Consider the following 16,982-nt stretch of genomic DNA (forward strand, 5'->3'; position numbering starts at 1 on the left):
AGTTCTATCAATTTGCCTGCAAATTTAGTGATGTAATTTTTTTTAATTTTATTTTCTTTTTATTTTACATATCATCCTCTCCCTCCCTCTTTCCCTCTCTCCCCCCTCACATGCACCCCGACCACCCTTCCCTCCTATCCCCCCCCCACTCCACATGTAGGGTGATGCCAGAGATGGCTCAGTCGTTAAAGGCTAGGCTCACAACCAAAAACATAATGATGTAATTTTTTAAATGCCTGAGTAATACTCCAATGAGTAAATGTACCACATTTCCTTCATTCATTCATCTTTTGAGGGACATCTAGGTTGTTTCCAGTTTCTGACTACTATAAATAGAGCAACAGTGAACGTGACTCAGCAAGTGTCTTTGTGGTAGCCTCCTTTAGGTTGTGCCCAAGAAAGATGTAGCTGGGTCTTGAGGCAGATCGGTTGATTGGGTGTTTCGTATTGCTGGGTTTTCAGGTTCACCGATGGCCTGATCTGCAGTGGCTCAGCTCCTCTCATATCAGTCAGTGGTCATTGTTCTGCTTTTGTCCCTGTTTTCAGTTCTGAGGATTAAACACAGGGTTTGGGCATGCTAGGTTCTGTCACTTAGTCACATCCTCAGCCCTTCGTTTTCAACACAGGGTTTCACTGTGTATCTTAGACTAGCCTTGAACTTGTAATCCTTCTGCTTCGGCTGCCCCAGTGCTAAGATTACAGGCATGTGCCAGTATGCCTGGCTCAATGTATTTTTATTTTAGCTTTTTTATTTGTTTGTGCGTATATATTCACATGTGTGAATGAGAGAGAGAGAGAGAGAGAGAGAGAGAGAGAGAGAGAGAGAGAGAGAGATTAGAGTGAACCCTGGACATCTTCCTTCCACTTTGGTTTTGACACAGGTCTCTCATTAGCCTGGAGCTCTCCAGTTCAGCTAGACTGACTGGCCAGGGAGTGCCCGGGACCCACCTACCCTTCTTCCCCAGTGCTGGGATTGCAAGTGTGAGCCACCACACTGCGCACTGCTAGGTGTGTTCTAGGGCTCACACAAGTCTTCACGCTTGTGCAGCAAGCACTTTACTGAGTGGGCCCTCAGCTGTTTCATTTATTTATTTATCTAGCTAATAGAAGTTTTATTTGGATTGTTTCTGCATCTTTTATTTCTCTTCTCCTTCCATTGATGTCTTATATTTATAATAGTTGCTTTGGTTCTAATTTTAGAAAGTAATTTTAATGAAGTACTTTGACTATATATAACCCTGCAAAACAAACTAAAAAGAATGGTAAACAAACACTGAATTTGGAATGTAGTTTTGCTTTTCACAGTGGTGTGTAACTCTGAAACTAATGAATGGAAGAGTAAATATGCAGAGAATAATGTGAGTGTCCTAGTTTCTGTTACTGTGATGAAACACTTACAAAAAGGGGGGTAACTTAGAAGAAGAAAGGATTTATTTAGCTCACAATCCATCCTTAAGGGACATCAGGGCAAGAGCCATGGAGAAATGCAGTTTGCTGCCCCCCCCACCAGGCTTACTTGCTTGCAAGCTCATGCTTAACTAGCTTTATTGTACACCCCAGGACCACCTGCCTTGGTGTGGTACTGCCTACACTAGGCTGGGCCCTCCTACATCAATCAGTAATCAAGACAGTCATCTATCTACACATGTGGCCACAGACCTATCAGATCTAGTTAATTCCTTGGTGGAGGCTTTCCTCTCAGATGACTCTGGGCTGTATCAAGTTGACAAAGCTAAATAGGACGGTGAACATCACTGTTAGAGATGACAACTGTAGATTTGGAGAGGAAGAAGCACAAAACAAAATGTGACTTTGTGATAGGTTTGAACTGGATGGATCAGTTCAAACTCACAGCACCTGTAAATATGTATGAGAAACATATTTACAGAATGACATCTGTGTATGTTGTGATAATGGATTGAGATGTGGCCATATATGACACATGTACATACGCATTTACAGTCATGTCAGAAATAGTCCCCTGGGGTGATAATAGATAACTAGCCTTCCATTATTAAGTACCTGCTGAATACAACTACTGTCCTGCCCCCTTGTACTTGGGACTCAGCACAGCTCATGTCTCCTAAAGGCTCTGCCAGCCTGGCTGGGAGCATGAAGAGAGACAAGGGGCCGCGTCCTAGGCAGATCCCTGACCCTAAACTTACACACCAGGTCAGCCATCCCACATGCCCTCTGAAATGGAGCAGAGCTTGCCAAGGGTCAGACACAGCCCCTCAGGCCCCTGAGACTAGGCAAACATCTGCCACCTGTACTGGATGACAGGCTGGGAAGTCGAGCAGACACAGGAACCCTAGAGGCCCCTGGGGATGAGAACTAAGATGTGATCCCAGAGGAAGGGTCGGTGTGCCCAGAAGTCCCAGCTCTGTGTGGGGAGGAGGAGGCCATGGGCTTGGCTTGGAATTCCTGCCTCTGACACAGAAGCCACAGCACTCCTGGGTGGACCATAAAGGCCCAAGGTCTCAGGCCTAGCCAGAGGTAGACACAAAAGGTTTGGACACCAGGCAAGTTTCAGTCGTTACTCACTGGCCGGGCATATCCAGAGGGTTAGGTTCTGGCCCTGCTGAACATGAAGTTTTAGGAGCATCTGGCCAGGTGTGCTGGAGGCAAAGCAATGGCTCCATTTATACAGGGCAGTTCAGAGACAGCTGGAGACAGAGCATAGGGGACATCAGTGGTCACACTCAGTCACAAGTACCGGTTCTACATCATACCAGAAAGTGGGCCAAGCCTGAGCACAGACTGCAGCTCTGGACGGCTTCCCTAGAGACTCTCCTGTCCCTCCCACAACCATGATACAGCTCCATGATGCCTATCGCTGTACCAAGGTGCTTTGCTGAGGATCCCTTCCCTCCATAGCTGAGAAGAAAGGAAGCTCACACAGCTTCCCCTGCCCACCTGCTACCCAGGACACCAGCCCCTCGCTGTGCCTGTAGAAGGAATCTTAACTGCCCAGAAAGCTGCCAGGAAATGAAAGGCATGCCTACAGCATCAAAACAGTATAAGAAGCCTGGGGTCAGGAGAGCTTTGTTATTTGGGTTGGGAGAGAGAAGTCCCAGCCTGACAGAACACAGGTGCCGCCCCTCCCTGATCTGACGTCTGTATAACTGGAGTAGCCTTTCTGGTAAGCCAGAGCCCCTACCCAGAGCAGCTCTGGCCTTGGAACCCAGGGTGTTGGCCCAGACTCAGGCCACATTGCACTCAGTCTCTCAGGCCGTTTCCACGTTCCTGACTTCAAACGAGTCGGAAATGCCAACAGCCCTGCCTTTGCTTCCTCCAGCCAGGGCTGCCTTCCTGCAGGAGCAGAAGGAGAGAGATGGGGGTTGGAGGAGGCAACAGGAGAGTGTGGGCATGCAGGAGGGTAGGCGCCCGCACCATCCAGGATGCTCCACCTCCTCCACCTCCCGCTGTGTTCACAGTCAGGGCTGCTTCCTGAGACCTCCAGGCCTCCCAGTGATCTGGGCAGCTGGACAGCTGGGCAGCTAACCAGGAATCTTCCCGCTAATCTCAGCCTGCCCCACCACAGCCTGGTCCTGGCAAGGCTAGCTACAGCCAAGGAGGGGAGGGCATCCCTGACAAGCAGGGACCATTATACTCACCTCTGTCTACTGCAGACTTTACCATCAATCATCCTGAAAAGTCCTCCTGGGACCTCTGTCACCCACCCTGCACTGTGACATCCAGGTGGCAGCCTTGTTTATCTCAACACCAGGTGCTCAGCCTGAAGAGAAGACAGTGTTCCTGAACTGGCTCAAGAGCAGCAGGTCCCAGAGGAGACCTGGAAGTGGCCACAGGAAGGTCCTGCGTGCCTAACTTTCAGGGAAGGGGTGGGTAAGGTGCTGGTCGTGAACCAAGGCCAGGCATGTACATCCTCAGCCTGCAGATCCCTAGGGAACATGTCCCCCTCCTTGCCCGGGGTGGCAGGCTCCCTGGGGATCCAGCATTTCTGCAGGTGTCTAGATGAATATCAACACGTCCCTCTGGGGACAACATCTGGACTCATGATCAGGTTTTTGAGGAGCCAGTGGCTGAGCAGCTGACTGCCTGGAAGTCACCTCTGAAGCCAGGACAAGGATTAAACACCATTATTCATGTAGGAATTCCTGGCATCTGCGGTTCCCAGGGGCATCAGTCAGGGACTCAAGCCTTATTCATTTTCCGTGTTTCCCATGCTGCATTGCTTGTCCCTCAAAGTAGTATTGCAAGTAAAGAGAAACTACAGTGAACTTGACATTTGGGGAGACGCGGCATCTCTCAGGGTCTGAAGGAGTGGGCTACAAATTACTTTCTAGACCTCTGGCCCGGCTGGGCCATGTGCACCTCCACAACAGATTCAAAGGCCCCATCCAGAGGAAGGAAGCCCAGGAAAGGGAGCCTGCCAGCCCAGCATCTGGGCTCCAGTACCTGCTTGGCTGTGGTCCTGGCACTACCCTGGCCTGGCAGGGGAACAGGGCCAGCTTGTTCTGCCTCCTTCCTGGACACCCCCCCTCCCCGGGCTCTGGGCCCACTCCTACCCTGAGAAGAAGAAAGAGCAGCAGCGGTCTGTGGTGGAACAGAGGTGACCTCGAAGGCCAGAGGCCTCGTCTGCACACATGGCACACCTCACACTCTAAGGCAGGAAGGAAAACTCAGGAAACCGCCGGTGGCCAACTGAGTGGGTGGCTGTAGGGAAGGGCAGTGCAGTACAACCCCACCCTGAGGTAGCCCTTCTCCATCTGTCCAGTTCCCAAAGACACTGACCCCTTGTCAGCCGGAGTCGCCTTTGCCGCCTGTCACTTCTAATCCTTTTCTTTTCTCTAGAACAGTCAGAATAGGATTCTTGACATGTACCAAGAACAAGCAAGTGTAAGGCAGGCCCTGCTGATCTTCCCTTCCGGAAAAGGCCCTGGGCTGCCCACTCGACCTGTACCATATCTCTGGGCAGCCACCCCGCCAGCCCCTGCATGTCCTTGGCTCTAGCAACACATCCTTGACAAGGCCATTCCACAAGCTCTACCCCAGCCACAAAGAAACACCAGCTTCCCCCTCACTGTTTCCAGCGTGACTCGTCCCTTCTCCTGAGGGCACTGTCTGCCCCTTGTCATTACGGTGTGAGTGTCAGAACAGACTATGAGATGTCTGTGTGTTTTACGGTGGTTGACAATCGGGGTTGTTCTGAATTTTGTTTTAGTTATAATGTCCAGCTTTGTTGAAGTAAAGTAGCATACATGTATTTATTCAAGTTTTATTCAGTGCACTGATTTTGTGCACCTTGATAATGACTGCCACCATAAAGCTGATGTGTGCTCCTTCAGGTGTGCTTATCACAGGTGGGAGGTGGTCTAATGTCAAGCACATGATCCTGTATTTCTAATGCAGCCAACGCCACTGGACGAGAGCACTTATATAACCTAGCGTTCCAGCTGCCTCTTATCACGTCCCATTCCATTCTTCACGTGTTACAGCCACACTGCTACTCTCTGCTCTGTGAACTTAGTGTTTTCAGATTCCGCACGTGACATCACGCAGTATTTGTCTTCCTGTACCTGGTTTATTTCACTTACCATGGTGTCACACGGGCTCATCCATGTTGTTACAAATGGGAGGGTTTTTTTTTTCTTTTACAGTTGAGAAGTATTCCCGTGTGTGTGTGTGTGTGTGTGTGTGTGTGTGTGTGTGTGGTGTGTGTGTGCACATATGTGCCTGTATGCTGTATGTATGTGTGTATGTGCATACATATATGTCCATGGGTGTGCATGTGTGTGCATGTGTGGGTGAGTGCATGTTGTGTAGACATGTGTGTGGGTGTGCATGGCAGTAAAGCCACTTTCTAATGGACGTGATAATTTGAATAATTTGAATTCAACCCCTGGGACCCATACCAGAAGAGAACCAATTCCCACAAGTTGTCCACTAACCTCTACATAAAGGCCATCATACTCACAAATAACTAAATAAGTGTTTTTAAAGTGGGGAGGTGGAGAGGTGGCTCGGTGGTTAAGAGCACTGGCTGCTCTTCCAGAGGACCCAGGTTCAATTCCCAGCATCCACATGGCAGCTCACGCCTGCCTATAACTCCAGTTCCAAAGGATCTGGCACCCTCACACCAGTGCACATAAAATAAAATATTAAAAAAAATCAAAAACATAGGATGAAGGGCAAAATAGGAAGAAACCCAATGTTATTCCCTAGCCTCTACGGGTGTATACATATGTGCACATACATGCATGCACACACAAAAGAAAAGCCAAGACCATTTTAGAACACAAGCTAGAAGGACATGCGCTAACAGACATTAAAACTTACTATGATGGAGAACGCCCAGAAGGCCTCAGCTCTACACAAAGAACTATAGGCAGCTAAGGAATGCTGAGAGCTGGAGAAATAGTCCTCCCCTGGGACGAGCCCACCAGTTAGCTATCCAATACCAGATGGTCATCCCTGAAAACATACATACGAGTTCATTATGGAGACTGAGCAGGTGGTAGTTGAGTACTTAGGAATATTTCTGTATGTGCATAGATGTATATAACAATTAATGAAAAAGAGAGAGACCATTAATTTGAAAGAGAGTAGGAGGGTTTGGAAGGAGGAAAAGGAAGGGAGAAATGATGTAATCATATTATAAGCTCAAAAAGTAAAATAAATAAAACTTTTCGTGAGGTCTCCATGACCAGAAGTATTTGTGCAGAGTCAGACAAATGACAGACAGGGAGCCTGAACTGGGAGCCCTGTTTCAGCTAGGCTGCCTGGCCAGTGAGTTCTTGGGATCTGCTTCTGGGATTGCTGATACTCATGGCCATACTCCGCTTTTATGTGTGTCCTGGGGATTTTTCTCCTCCAAATGTAATTTAAATGGATGAAAATTACTTTAATCATAAATTAATTAGTTTCTAGTATAAATCACACCTCATCTTCCTAACAAAAGCCCAACTTGATGACCATGAGTAGCTTATCCCACTTACAATTTCCAGACTCGGAGGATTGTATGTCATACTCTCAGCGACTGTCCATCCAGGACAAGTCATGTGAGCCGCAGAGAGTTCCTCTGTCTGCACTTCTTTACTGTGTGTCTGGGGACAACGCGGAGGCCCAAGAAGATGCCTCACACATCGTGGATTTGCTGCCTTAGCTCAGGAGCTTGGCTCGTATAGTAAGCCTGCTCTTCGTCCCCAAGAGGACAATATTTCATCTCTCAAGGCTGAGCTCTGCAAACACAATCCAAGGAAATGGCCCTGCTGATAGCTGACAGGGACTGCTGGCTTTCTTGTTTCCGGCTCGGGGCCAGAGTGAATGCTTCCCCTGTCAGGCTACCTCCTCAGCCCTCATATCCTTGGCCAAACATTTTACCAGAGAGCATCCTGGAATGCCCCACCATGGTCAGGAAGTGGCCTATTTCCATCTGCCATCTCATCAGGTGTGAAGCCACTGCATCTGCCTGTGAGTGTGAAGTGATGTTTACTCCTAGCCCTTGTTTGCCCTTATGCTTTATCTTATCTGATGATAATACAACCGTGCCAACTTTCCTTTGATTAGCATCTAGTTTATCTTCAAACGGGAACCTTCAATTCGTTTTAACTTATTGTGAAGCTGGCACAGATGTCTTCATCTCTATCACTCGTGATATTTGTTTTGTCTGACTGACAGTTGATTACATCTGTCTCCTTACTGTTTGTTCTATTATTTTTTTTCAACATATTTTGAGTATTTTATCAACCCCGCCTTATCTCTCTCCATCAAGGATGTGCAGTTTCTGTGATCGCAGAACAGCTGTGGCCTGAGGAGACCTCCGTTTGATGCCTTTCCCAATCTGTATGCTCTTATTGCCTTGATTTTTAATTTGTGGATTTTCCTCGCTATTCCATTACCTACAGTGTTCCTTGGGTCATTGCCCACGTGGAGTTATGTGTTGTTGGTCGTTTTTATTCTTTTGGCTCTTTTTGTCCCTCTTTGGGGAACCTGCCACCCAGCTCCCAAATAAGCCACACACAGAGTCTCATTCTTACTTATGAATGCCTGGCCTTAGCTTGGCTTGTTTCTAGCCAGCTTTTCTTAAATTATCCTGTCTCCCTTTTGCCTCTGGGCCTTTCCCCTTTTTTAACTTCTGTATCTTACGTTCACTCTTAGTCCATGGCTGGCTGGGTGTCTGGCCCTTTTTCCCCCCACTCCTTGATTTCTCCTGCTTCCCAATCCCTCTTTTTCTCCTCCTATTTATTCTCTTTGCTTCAAGCCCCTCCTACGCTTTCTCTTGCTTTGCTATTGGTCATTTAGCTCTTTATTGGACCAATCAGGCGGCCTTGTGGTTCTGTAACTGCATCGAATCCATTCTGCAATCTTGTTACTTTGTTATATGTATTAGACTCCTTGTTACATTTTGCCTTTGGAAATACACACTTTTATAATTATCACCAAGACTTTTCTAACATGACTATTTTCTCCCAATTTTTTTATTATAGTAAAAGATACATCTTCAACCTTAGTATAAACATTTCAGTAATGTTAGTGTATGTAATTGCTGTGTTAACCACTACCATCTGCTGTGCTCTTCCATGTCTTGGGTCGCACAACCCTGACTAGGGACAAGGTACTGAAGACAGGACAGACCCACAGACACATGAGCAGATAACTGGGATCATATGGCTTCGGTTACCTGATGGAGAAGCTGCAGCATGTCTGTTCACACAGTTGAACGGGGAGCTAAGGTTATTGTATACAGCTGGACAGGAAGCAGGCTTGGTTAATCTTGGTAGGCACAGTCTCCGTAGGGGAGCAGTGTTCAGGCTGAAAATATCTGGAGGGAGAAAGCTATGATGGACATTTTCTGCATGCTTTGTCGACATTTGCACTCAGACCCAAGGAAGCCTTTGCCGCTCCCATGGGTCTGAGGCATCATGGTCCTAGACATGACTGTGTCCGTGCCAATTATACACAAACACTCAGGACCTCAATCCCTCCCTGTAGCCACCATCCATCCAAGCAACTCTTTGTAGCTTCCAAAACTGAGCCCCTATTCTGATTAAGTAGCAACTCCCAATCACCCCTTCCTTAGCCCATTGAAAGTACCGATCTTCCTTCCACTTCTGTGAGTTTAATGATCTGGAGACTTTGAATAAATGGAGGCATGCAGCATTTGTCTTTTTCTTTCATTCATCAGGATGCCATTAAATGTCATCCGCATTATCGCACGTCGAGACGTTCTTCCTTTTAGTAAGGCCCCATTCTTTGCATGTGCTCTGCCATCATGTTCATACATTTGTTCATCAGTGGACACTTGGGTTGCCCCCGGTGTTTAGGTATTGCTAATAATGCTGTGATGTCAACTATGCCATACAATGCTAGCCCAGAGTGTGACCATGCCCCATTGCCTAACACCCTATGAGGTCAGAGCTGGAAACGGTCCACCTACGGCTCTAACAAAATGCCTTATGCTGTGCAACTTAGAAGTAACAGAGATTAATTAACAGTCCTGGAGGCTAAGAAGTCCAAGGCACTACCAGAATCCACAACTGGTGAGGCCCGCTTTCTTGTCCATAGACAGGAGTTTTCTTGCTGTGCCCTCACATGGCAGAAGGCACACTCTGGGTTTCCTTTCATCAGAGCATTGATCCCATCTGTGATTTTAACACATGACAGGTAGTATTAGCCAAGCCTCAGAGGTAAGAAAACCAGAATGCAGAGTGACAGGCTAAATTGTCTCAGATTGCACTGTTAGCGACTTGCAGAGTTGGAGCCAGAGCCTCCTGACCACCTGGAGGCCCAACAGGGCCATATGGTCCCATTTCAGGGGTGGGGGGGTGGTCTGTCAGCCAGCCTGGGATGCCTGCCTGAGCTGGGTCACTCTTAAAGGATGCTGGGGGCCGGGAAACTGAGATGCCACTGGGCTGAGCATCTTCTGCAGTGCCCAGTCCATACCATCCTGGCTTTCTGCCCCACAGGTGAACAACAACGGGATCATCTCCTTCCTGAAGGAGGTTTCTCAGTTCACCCCCGTGGCCTTCCCCATTGCCAAAGACCGCTGTGTGGTAGCAGCCTTCTGGGCAGATGTGGACAACCGACGCGCGGGTGACGTCTACTACCGGGAGGCCACTGACCCAGCCGTGCTGCAGAGAGCCACAGAGGACATCAGACGGTACTTTCCTGAGCTCCCGGACTTCTCTGCTACCTGGGTTTTTGTTGCCACCTGGTACCGTGTGACCTTCTTTGGAGGCAGTCCCTCTTCCCCCGTGAGTGCAGGTGGCTCTGTGGCCTGGGCGGGAGGCTGTGTGGTTGGGACCCTGCACCCAAAGAGAACTCTGGGCTTAAGTTCACGTCATGTTTTTTCTGAAATCACAGGGCCGGGGTGGGGGAGGACAGAGCCTCACCCTTCCAGGTCCAGCACAGCAGCTCTCATGTAGGAGCAGCACAGGATTCATAGTGCTGGGAGGAGGAATTCTGTTGGAGTGGCTTGCTTCTCTAGCAGTTCCAGGGTGGAGCCGAGTCGGGGAGGGTCTGCTCTAGGTGGGATATTTTTTGTTTGGTTGGTTCTTATAGGTCTGTTTTGTTCAAGAGAGAGAGGTATGGTGCCTTCACATATGTATCTTCCCGTGTGCGTGCCCTATGTATAGGCCGCAGGGAGACACTGGGTGTCTGTCTGTGTCTTTCTTCCTTGTACCATCTAGACAGGGGCCAGCAGTAAACTTTGAGTCAGGCTAGCAGTCAACAAAACTCAAGCGATCCTCTGGTCTCCTCCACCCCAGCACGGGCGCCACAGGCTTAGGTGAAGCTATGCTGCTGTTAGACCCACTGCTGGGTATTCATCTCTGCCTTGTTTGCACCCACTGCTGGGTATTCATCTCTGCCTTGTTTGCACCCACTGCTGGGTATTCATCTCTGCCTTGTGTAGCAAGCACTGGCGCAGCTGAACCAGCAGCACAACCCTTGGTGGTGTTTTCTGGAGCAACTCAGGTTGGCTTCAAACTCACTGTGTAGCTGTGGGTGACCTTCAATTCCTGATCATCTCACCTCAGCCCCCAGAGCAGTCTAGAGGTGTGTGCCGCCGTTCCAGGCTGTCTGCTTCACTCCTCGACAGTGGTTATCAATTAGATGGAGTGGCTGGAGCCCTTTATGTCTTTGGTGAGTGTGGTTGGCTGAGCTGCCCACACAGACAGGTATTTTCCAGCACTTATCATGCATAGGCCTTTTCTGTATACTAAACCCCCCAGGGTGGCAGGCAGTGTCCCAAGTACTGGATGCCAACCCTAGAGAGAACCCACCAGACAAGCCCACACGGTGGGGCTTATGCAGGTCCCTAACAAAGACAGCAGACATTGGGATATGCTCACAAGAGCAGTCTCTCCAGGCAGAATGTGTTGGGAAGTTTCATCGACACCGGGTGGGTGGGGATGCTCTGTGCATCTCATGGCTGCACCGCTGGCCTCTGTAACCATCGCCCTTCCTGCCACCCACACAAAGAATTAGCATTTGTTTACTGTCTCTCCTGCCAAATTTTACACAAGAATGATGCCGGTTCGGCTTTTCATTGTTTCCAATGATTGAAACAAGCTTGGACTGTGAGAGGGGCCCATGTCCTACCGTGCCTGATGCATGGCCATTGGAGATCCTACTGCAACACACACCGGCGGGCAGCCTGCTGCCCTCTCAGAGTGTCCTACAGTGTCATCTGGAGGTGCCTGCTCCCTGCACCCCAGATAAGTGCGCTGCCCTCTCCCTTCTTTGCTAGCATGCAGGTAAAACAAGGAATGCTTTTTTAAAACTTAGATATCTCTGGCTTCTACAGATGTTGGAATTTCTTTTCTAGTATCATTTCTATGGTATTATGTGCTAATCGACTTGTTCATACCTTCTGCCAACTTTTCTTAATACTTTTGGCCCCTTTCTATTGTTCTAAGTTCTTCTGGATATGAAGGTTACCAGCAGTTCTAGCTGCCATATGTTATGAATACAGTTTTTGCTACTGTCCGCCATTCATTTCGATATCACAGCACTTTCTCACTCAGTCTTTTGCCGGTAAATGTATCGATCGCTCTTTTGCTATTAGTGGACAGCACAGAAGTTCTTCCCTGAGACGCAATGTGTATTGCTCACTGTTTTCTTCTAGGACTTCCATGATGTTTGTTTTAAATCCAAACCTGATTTGGGATTTGTTTTCACGCATGGTATGAAGCGGGGCGGGATGTTAGCTTTGCCCTTTTTTTTTTAGTTTCCTGAGATCATTTCTTCACCCTGATCTGAAATGCTTTCTTAGGGTACACTACTCAGGGATGTTCATGGAGTCAAACCACAAAACCTAACATTAGAAGCTGCTTTTCCTCTTTGTTTCTGTTCTTAGCGCACAGACTTTTGGGTTTGGCTGGGGGTGAGGGGTGTACCCCAGCCTCTGCAGGAGCATGAGCCCCTAGGGGTTGGGGACAGTGTCTGCTCCAGGTGTTCTCACCCTGTCCCTTAACAACGCAGGGTAGGCTGTAGAGATAGTCAAAGCCACCATGGCCCTACCTTGCTTGGCTGCTCATTCGGAGGAGAGGGGCCTTTGATGTGGGGCAGCGAGTGTAGCCAGTCACACTAGTCCTCTCTCCTGGCAGGTCAACACATTCCAAATAGTGCTCATCACTGACGGCAGGTTCTCTTTCACCATCTTCAACTATGAGTCTGTCTTGTGGACCACAGGCACACACGCCAGCAGCGGGGGTGATGCTGACGGCCTGGGAGGAATCGCAGCCCAGGTAGGCCAGGATCGAACTGGTGCCCGGTGTCGAGGGGCACGAGGGGTAGGCAGACCTTCACTGTAGCAGACCTTCCAGGCTTATGCAGAGGTCAGTCTGTGACAGACAGTGACTCTGTCCCAAATGGGTCAGGAAGGCTGTGCCCTTCCATCACTTCTGGACCCCAACTTTCTCCTGGGGCGGCACTTCTCTTGGGCCCTGGATGCTGAGTGTGGGGGGGGGGGTGCTGGAAGCTAGGGAGGAAGTCCAGCACCACGCTTGCTTGACCGGAGGGGCTGCTGAAGTCAACAAACCGCAACATCCACAGTGTCCTCTGCTTACAAGGCCATCTCTCCACCATCCTTGGCTTGGCCATCCTCAGAGGGGACTCAGTGAGTGTAAGGAGACCTGCCTCCCTCTCTGCCCCGCCCCCAGGCTGGTTTCAACGCAGGTGATGGGCACCGTTACTTCAACATCCCTGGGTCACGCACAGCAGACATGGCTGAGGTGGAGACCACCACCAACGTGGGCGTGCCCGGGCGCTGGGCGTTTAGAATCGATGATGCCCAGGTGCGCGTGGGGGGCTGCGGCCATACAAGTAAGAGGCTCAGGGAGGGGAGGGTTGAGGAACCCTGTGGCAGTAGGGGCGGGTGCTCAGGGGCTAGAACCTATCCCCCACCTCCCTAAGTCCCAACCCACTCTCCTTACCCCACAGCCCATCCTGTCCCATGCCTTAGGTGACCTGGGTCTTCTTGGGAGAGGGTCAGAGCAGGGTTGCCCCTGCCCACATTCCCCTGCCTCTACCTCAGGGGTGAGGGTCGGGGGGACCGGGGCCTGATGGTAATGGCAAGCGGGAGAATGGAGTGGTCTTTCTGATGGAGTAGTGCAGGCGACCAGATGGCCGTGGTTGCACAGATTGGCTGCGTGCCCACTCAGGAACCTCCAGCTCTACCACCATGTGGCCTCTAGGAGGTGGTGCCCAGAAACACGCTGCCCACCATGCAGAGGTGTCAAAATACTGGCTGGCTGACCTGCCGATCAGTAGATCCCTTCATCACAAACCCTCCTAACCCTGAGCTGAAGACATGTCCCTGCTGGGACCCACCCCACAAACGTGTTGATCATGAGGCTACAAAAAAAGGGGGTGCTGTTCCCTGGCACTGAGTCCCCTGAAGAAAACTCAGCTGGGAGACCACACAGAGCAGCTGCAGGTCAGGGGACCCCCCCCCCGCCCCCGTGAAAGCCAAGATGAGGATGAGTGTACTCAGGACATGCAAGGCCAGGGAAGGAGAGGCTGGCACACGCTTGGCATGCTGGGTACAATGCAGGCCAGCCTGGGAAGCCAAAGCTGAACTCCATACCATGCCAGCCCAGAGCAGCAAGCTCTTAAGAGGGCAGCCCCAGCCCTGCTCCTGGCTAACAGTCAGCTCTGACACCAGGACTCTGGCCAGCGGCATCACAAGTCGTCCTGTGGGGGCTGCTTGCAGTGGGGGCTGGGAAGTCAGGCCCCTTGCCAAAGGCCAGAGGGTTAGGTTCTGGTTGAGGAACAGGGGGCACATATGGGCAAAGCATGCTTTTCAGGCACTACAGCTCGGAGGGAGGGGGACTCTCAGAAAAGCATACAGCCAGGATGCTCCCCAGGTGCCTTCCCATGGCTGCAGAGATGTCTCGGTGCCATGGCGCCTCCCAGAGTTAGGGATACAGCTATCCAGAAAGCCCAGGGGGCGGTTGTGAGGTGTTATATAAGCACGTCCCTGCTCAGAAGGGAGGGTGGATGGTGCCTGAGAGGCGGGGCCTTGTGTCTGGAAGTCTAAAGCCTAAGCATGCCCAGCTCCTTTTGCGGCCATGGCTGCAAAGGGCAGCCACATTTCAAGTAGACCCTGTGAGCACAGTGCTGCTAATGATCCCAGCTGACAGAAAGGTAAGCTCCCTGGTCAGAAGACGCCCACAGTCTGAAGGGTATGGTGGATCACTGGTCCTCCCTGGGGTCCTCGCCTAGCAACAGGCGATTGGAGTCCCTGAGACTCTGATCACCTGCCAACGTGCGATTAACCTCTTATTTCAGGAGCCCAGCCTGACCTCACAGGACTGAGTTTGGGGGTTGCTGAGGTCTCAGGGGAACCCAGGGAGGCCTTCTTAAGAGGCCATGCTGTGATAAACACTGACTGTGACAACTAAGTGCTAGCTTCTTGTTTTACGTGTGAGGAAACCGGGAGGGAGTGTAGCTGAGCACCCTCCAAGTGTCTGCGGCCGAGTGGAAAGCATAGAGATGAGAGAAGGAGCTTTGGGTGTGTAGGTGATTCTGGGGACGAGCCTCCATAGGAAGCCAGCGTCAGAGCCTAGGACACTAATGATCAGCAAGAGACCATGGCAAGAGAACTGGACCCCAGCTCAAAGACCCAGAAACTGAACACAAACATGTACTGTCACCAACGTCATGGCCACTAAACTGACCCTTTGGAAGGGAGACATAGCCATTGCAGATGGCTTCTTCTGCCCACGTTCCACATGCAGTGGCATGAGGCTTGGGCCCTTTCCTGTGTCCACAGCCTCTGTGTGCCTGGTCCTGCGTCCGTGCCTCAATGGTGGCAAGTGCATTGATGACTGTGTCACAGGCAACCCCTCCTACACCTGCTCCTGCCTCGCTGGCTTCACAGGGCGGAGGTGCCACCTGGGTGAGTCACTGGCACCCAGGCAGGGACAAGGTGCCCACTGATTTCCCTGTACCACATCACTCCCCCACCCACTGGTCATGTGCCAGGCTCAGGGGAATACTGACAGTGGCTTTGAGGTCCACGGTCTCTGTACTCACGATGTAGAAACTGATGGAGGTCACACGCTAGGGACACGTGCCAGCGAGTGCTGCAGCTGCCGCCACTCCTGGCCTGTCTGGGTTCGGGCTTAGTCCATCCTCCACCCCTACCCAAGCCCTGGCAGTTTCCTCCACTGAGGCCGCAGCCTGCTCCATGTTTCAGATGTGAACGAGTGTGCTTCCCACCCATGTCTAAACGGTGGGACCTGCACCCATGGTGTCAACAGCTTCAGCTGCCAGTGCCCCGCCGGCTTCAAGGGACTCACCTGTGAATCAGGTAAGAACTCCCCAACCCTGCTCGCTGCAAGACCCAAGGCAGCATAGCTAGGTAAGAGCGAGACCGAGGACGGTAGCAGGGTTTGACCCGAGCGTGGGCAGCCTAGAGAGTTCTGTCATGAGGGTGTGCAGGAGCCTCAAGTCACGGGGAAGGCCTGTCTTACTGCGTGGGCAGGAGTGAATATGTGTGAGTGTAACAGACACAGACTTCCTGGCCCTAGGTCAGGGATGAAGTTTTGGAATCGATGAGAGCCCAGGCTCAGAGCCAGGCGTCTTCTGGGAGTGAGAAGGTGGAGGATTTCTGGGACAGCTGGGACAGCTTTGACACAAGAAGGAGCAAGGCATATGCTCACAGAGCATCTGCTTTCTACCACCCAATCCACTGGTCCCTAAACGAACCCTCCAAGGCTCTCACAGTCGGGGAAGGCACAAGGTGGGCTCCTGAGAGATCATTTCTAAAAAAAATAAAATGTAAGGGGGAAAAAAAACGTGAAAGCAAATTTGTATACTAACAAGGTATATGTGCTTCATTTTACATAAAGAATTAAATTGTGGCTGAGTATTTGATTAACCCCTGGGCACTACTCACATGCATGTGCACACCCTCAGGCCAGGCATGGCGGCCTTTCGTTCTAGCACTTGGAAGCAGAGGCAGGCAGATCTCCCTGAGTTCAGAGCCAGCATGCTCTACAGGTCACCTGGGGCTCTGTAGACAGAGCCTGACTCCAAAAAACAAAAATAAAAACAAAAAAAGAGCTCCACAAACTCAAGTTCTCTTTAAGATCACACAATTCAAGATAATACGAATCGATACTTCCTTGCTGAGGAAGGGTTGTGGGAAAGCAGTGAAAGTCTGTGTTTCTGTAAGACGTTATGTTTGTATTAGAGAGGAGAGCCTCACGTGTGCGATAAGAAATCTGTGATGATGGGTTTGGGGCAGTGTTCACTGGTCTTGCCCCGGCACGATGGCCTTTGCAGAGCAAAGTGTGCATGCTGTGTTCAGGACCAAGACAGCGGTGAAGCCGAGAGTCAACCCGAGGCACACTGCCAAAACCACCTCAGATCCATTATGCATTTCATTCTGAGTTTTTAGCTATGCATTCACAAGTATTTTACTGTTGCAAACTTTTCACAATATCCGATTTCAGTTACGCAACCACATATGGGATTTGCAATTCACAGTTTAAGAAACTAGGACT

General features: G+C 50.4%; 1 protein-coding gene across 1 annotated transcript in view; it reads left to right on the forward strand.

Annotated features, from left to right (window-relative positions):
- Sned1 (sushi, nidogen and EGF like domains 1) overlaps nt 1-16,982 on the forward strand; it is a 55,137-nt gene that overhangs the window by 7,693 nt on the left and 30,462 nt on the right. Inside the window, 5 exon segments of the mRNA XM_051190663.1 lie at nt 9,933-10,220; nt 12,576-12,716; nt 13,131-13,293; nt 15,245-15,370; nt 15,671-15,784. Of these exon segments, the coding sequence (XP_051046620.1) occupies nt 9,933-10,220; nt 12,576-12,716; nt 13,131-13,293; nt 15,245-15,370; nt 15,671-15,784 (832 nt within the window).

Source organism: Phodopus roborovskii, unplaced genomic scaffold (genome assembly GCF_943737965.1).
Source record: "Phodopus roborovskii unplaced genomic scaffold, PHOROB, whole genome shotgun sequence".
Taxonomy (NCBI): domain Eukaryota; kingdom Metazoa; phylum Chordata; class Mammalia; order Rodentia; family Cricetidae; genus Phodopus; species Phodopus roborovskii.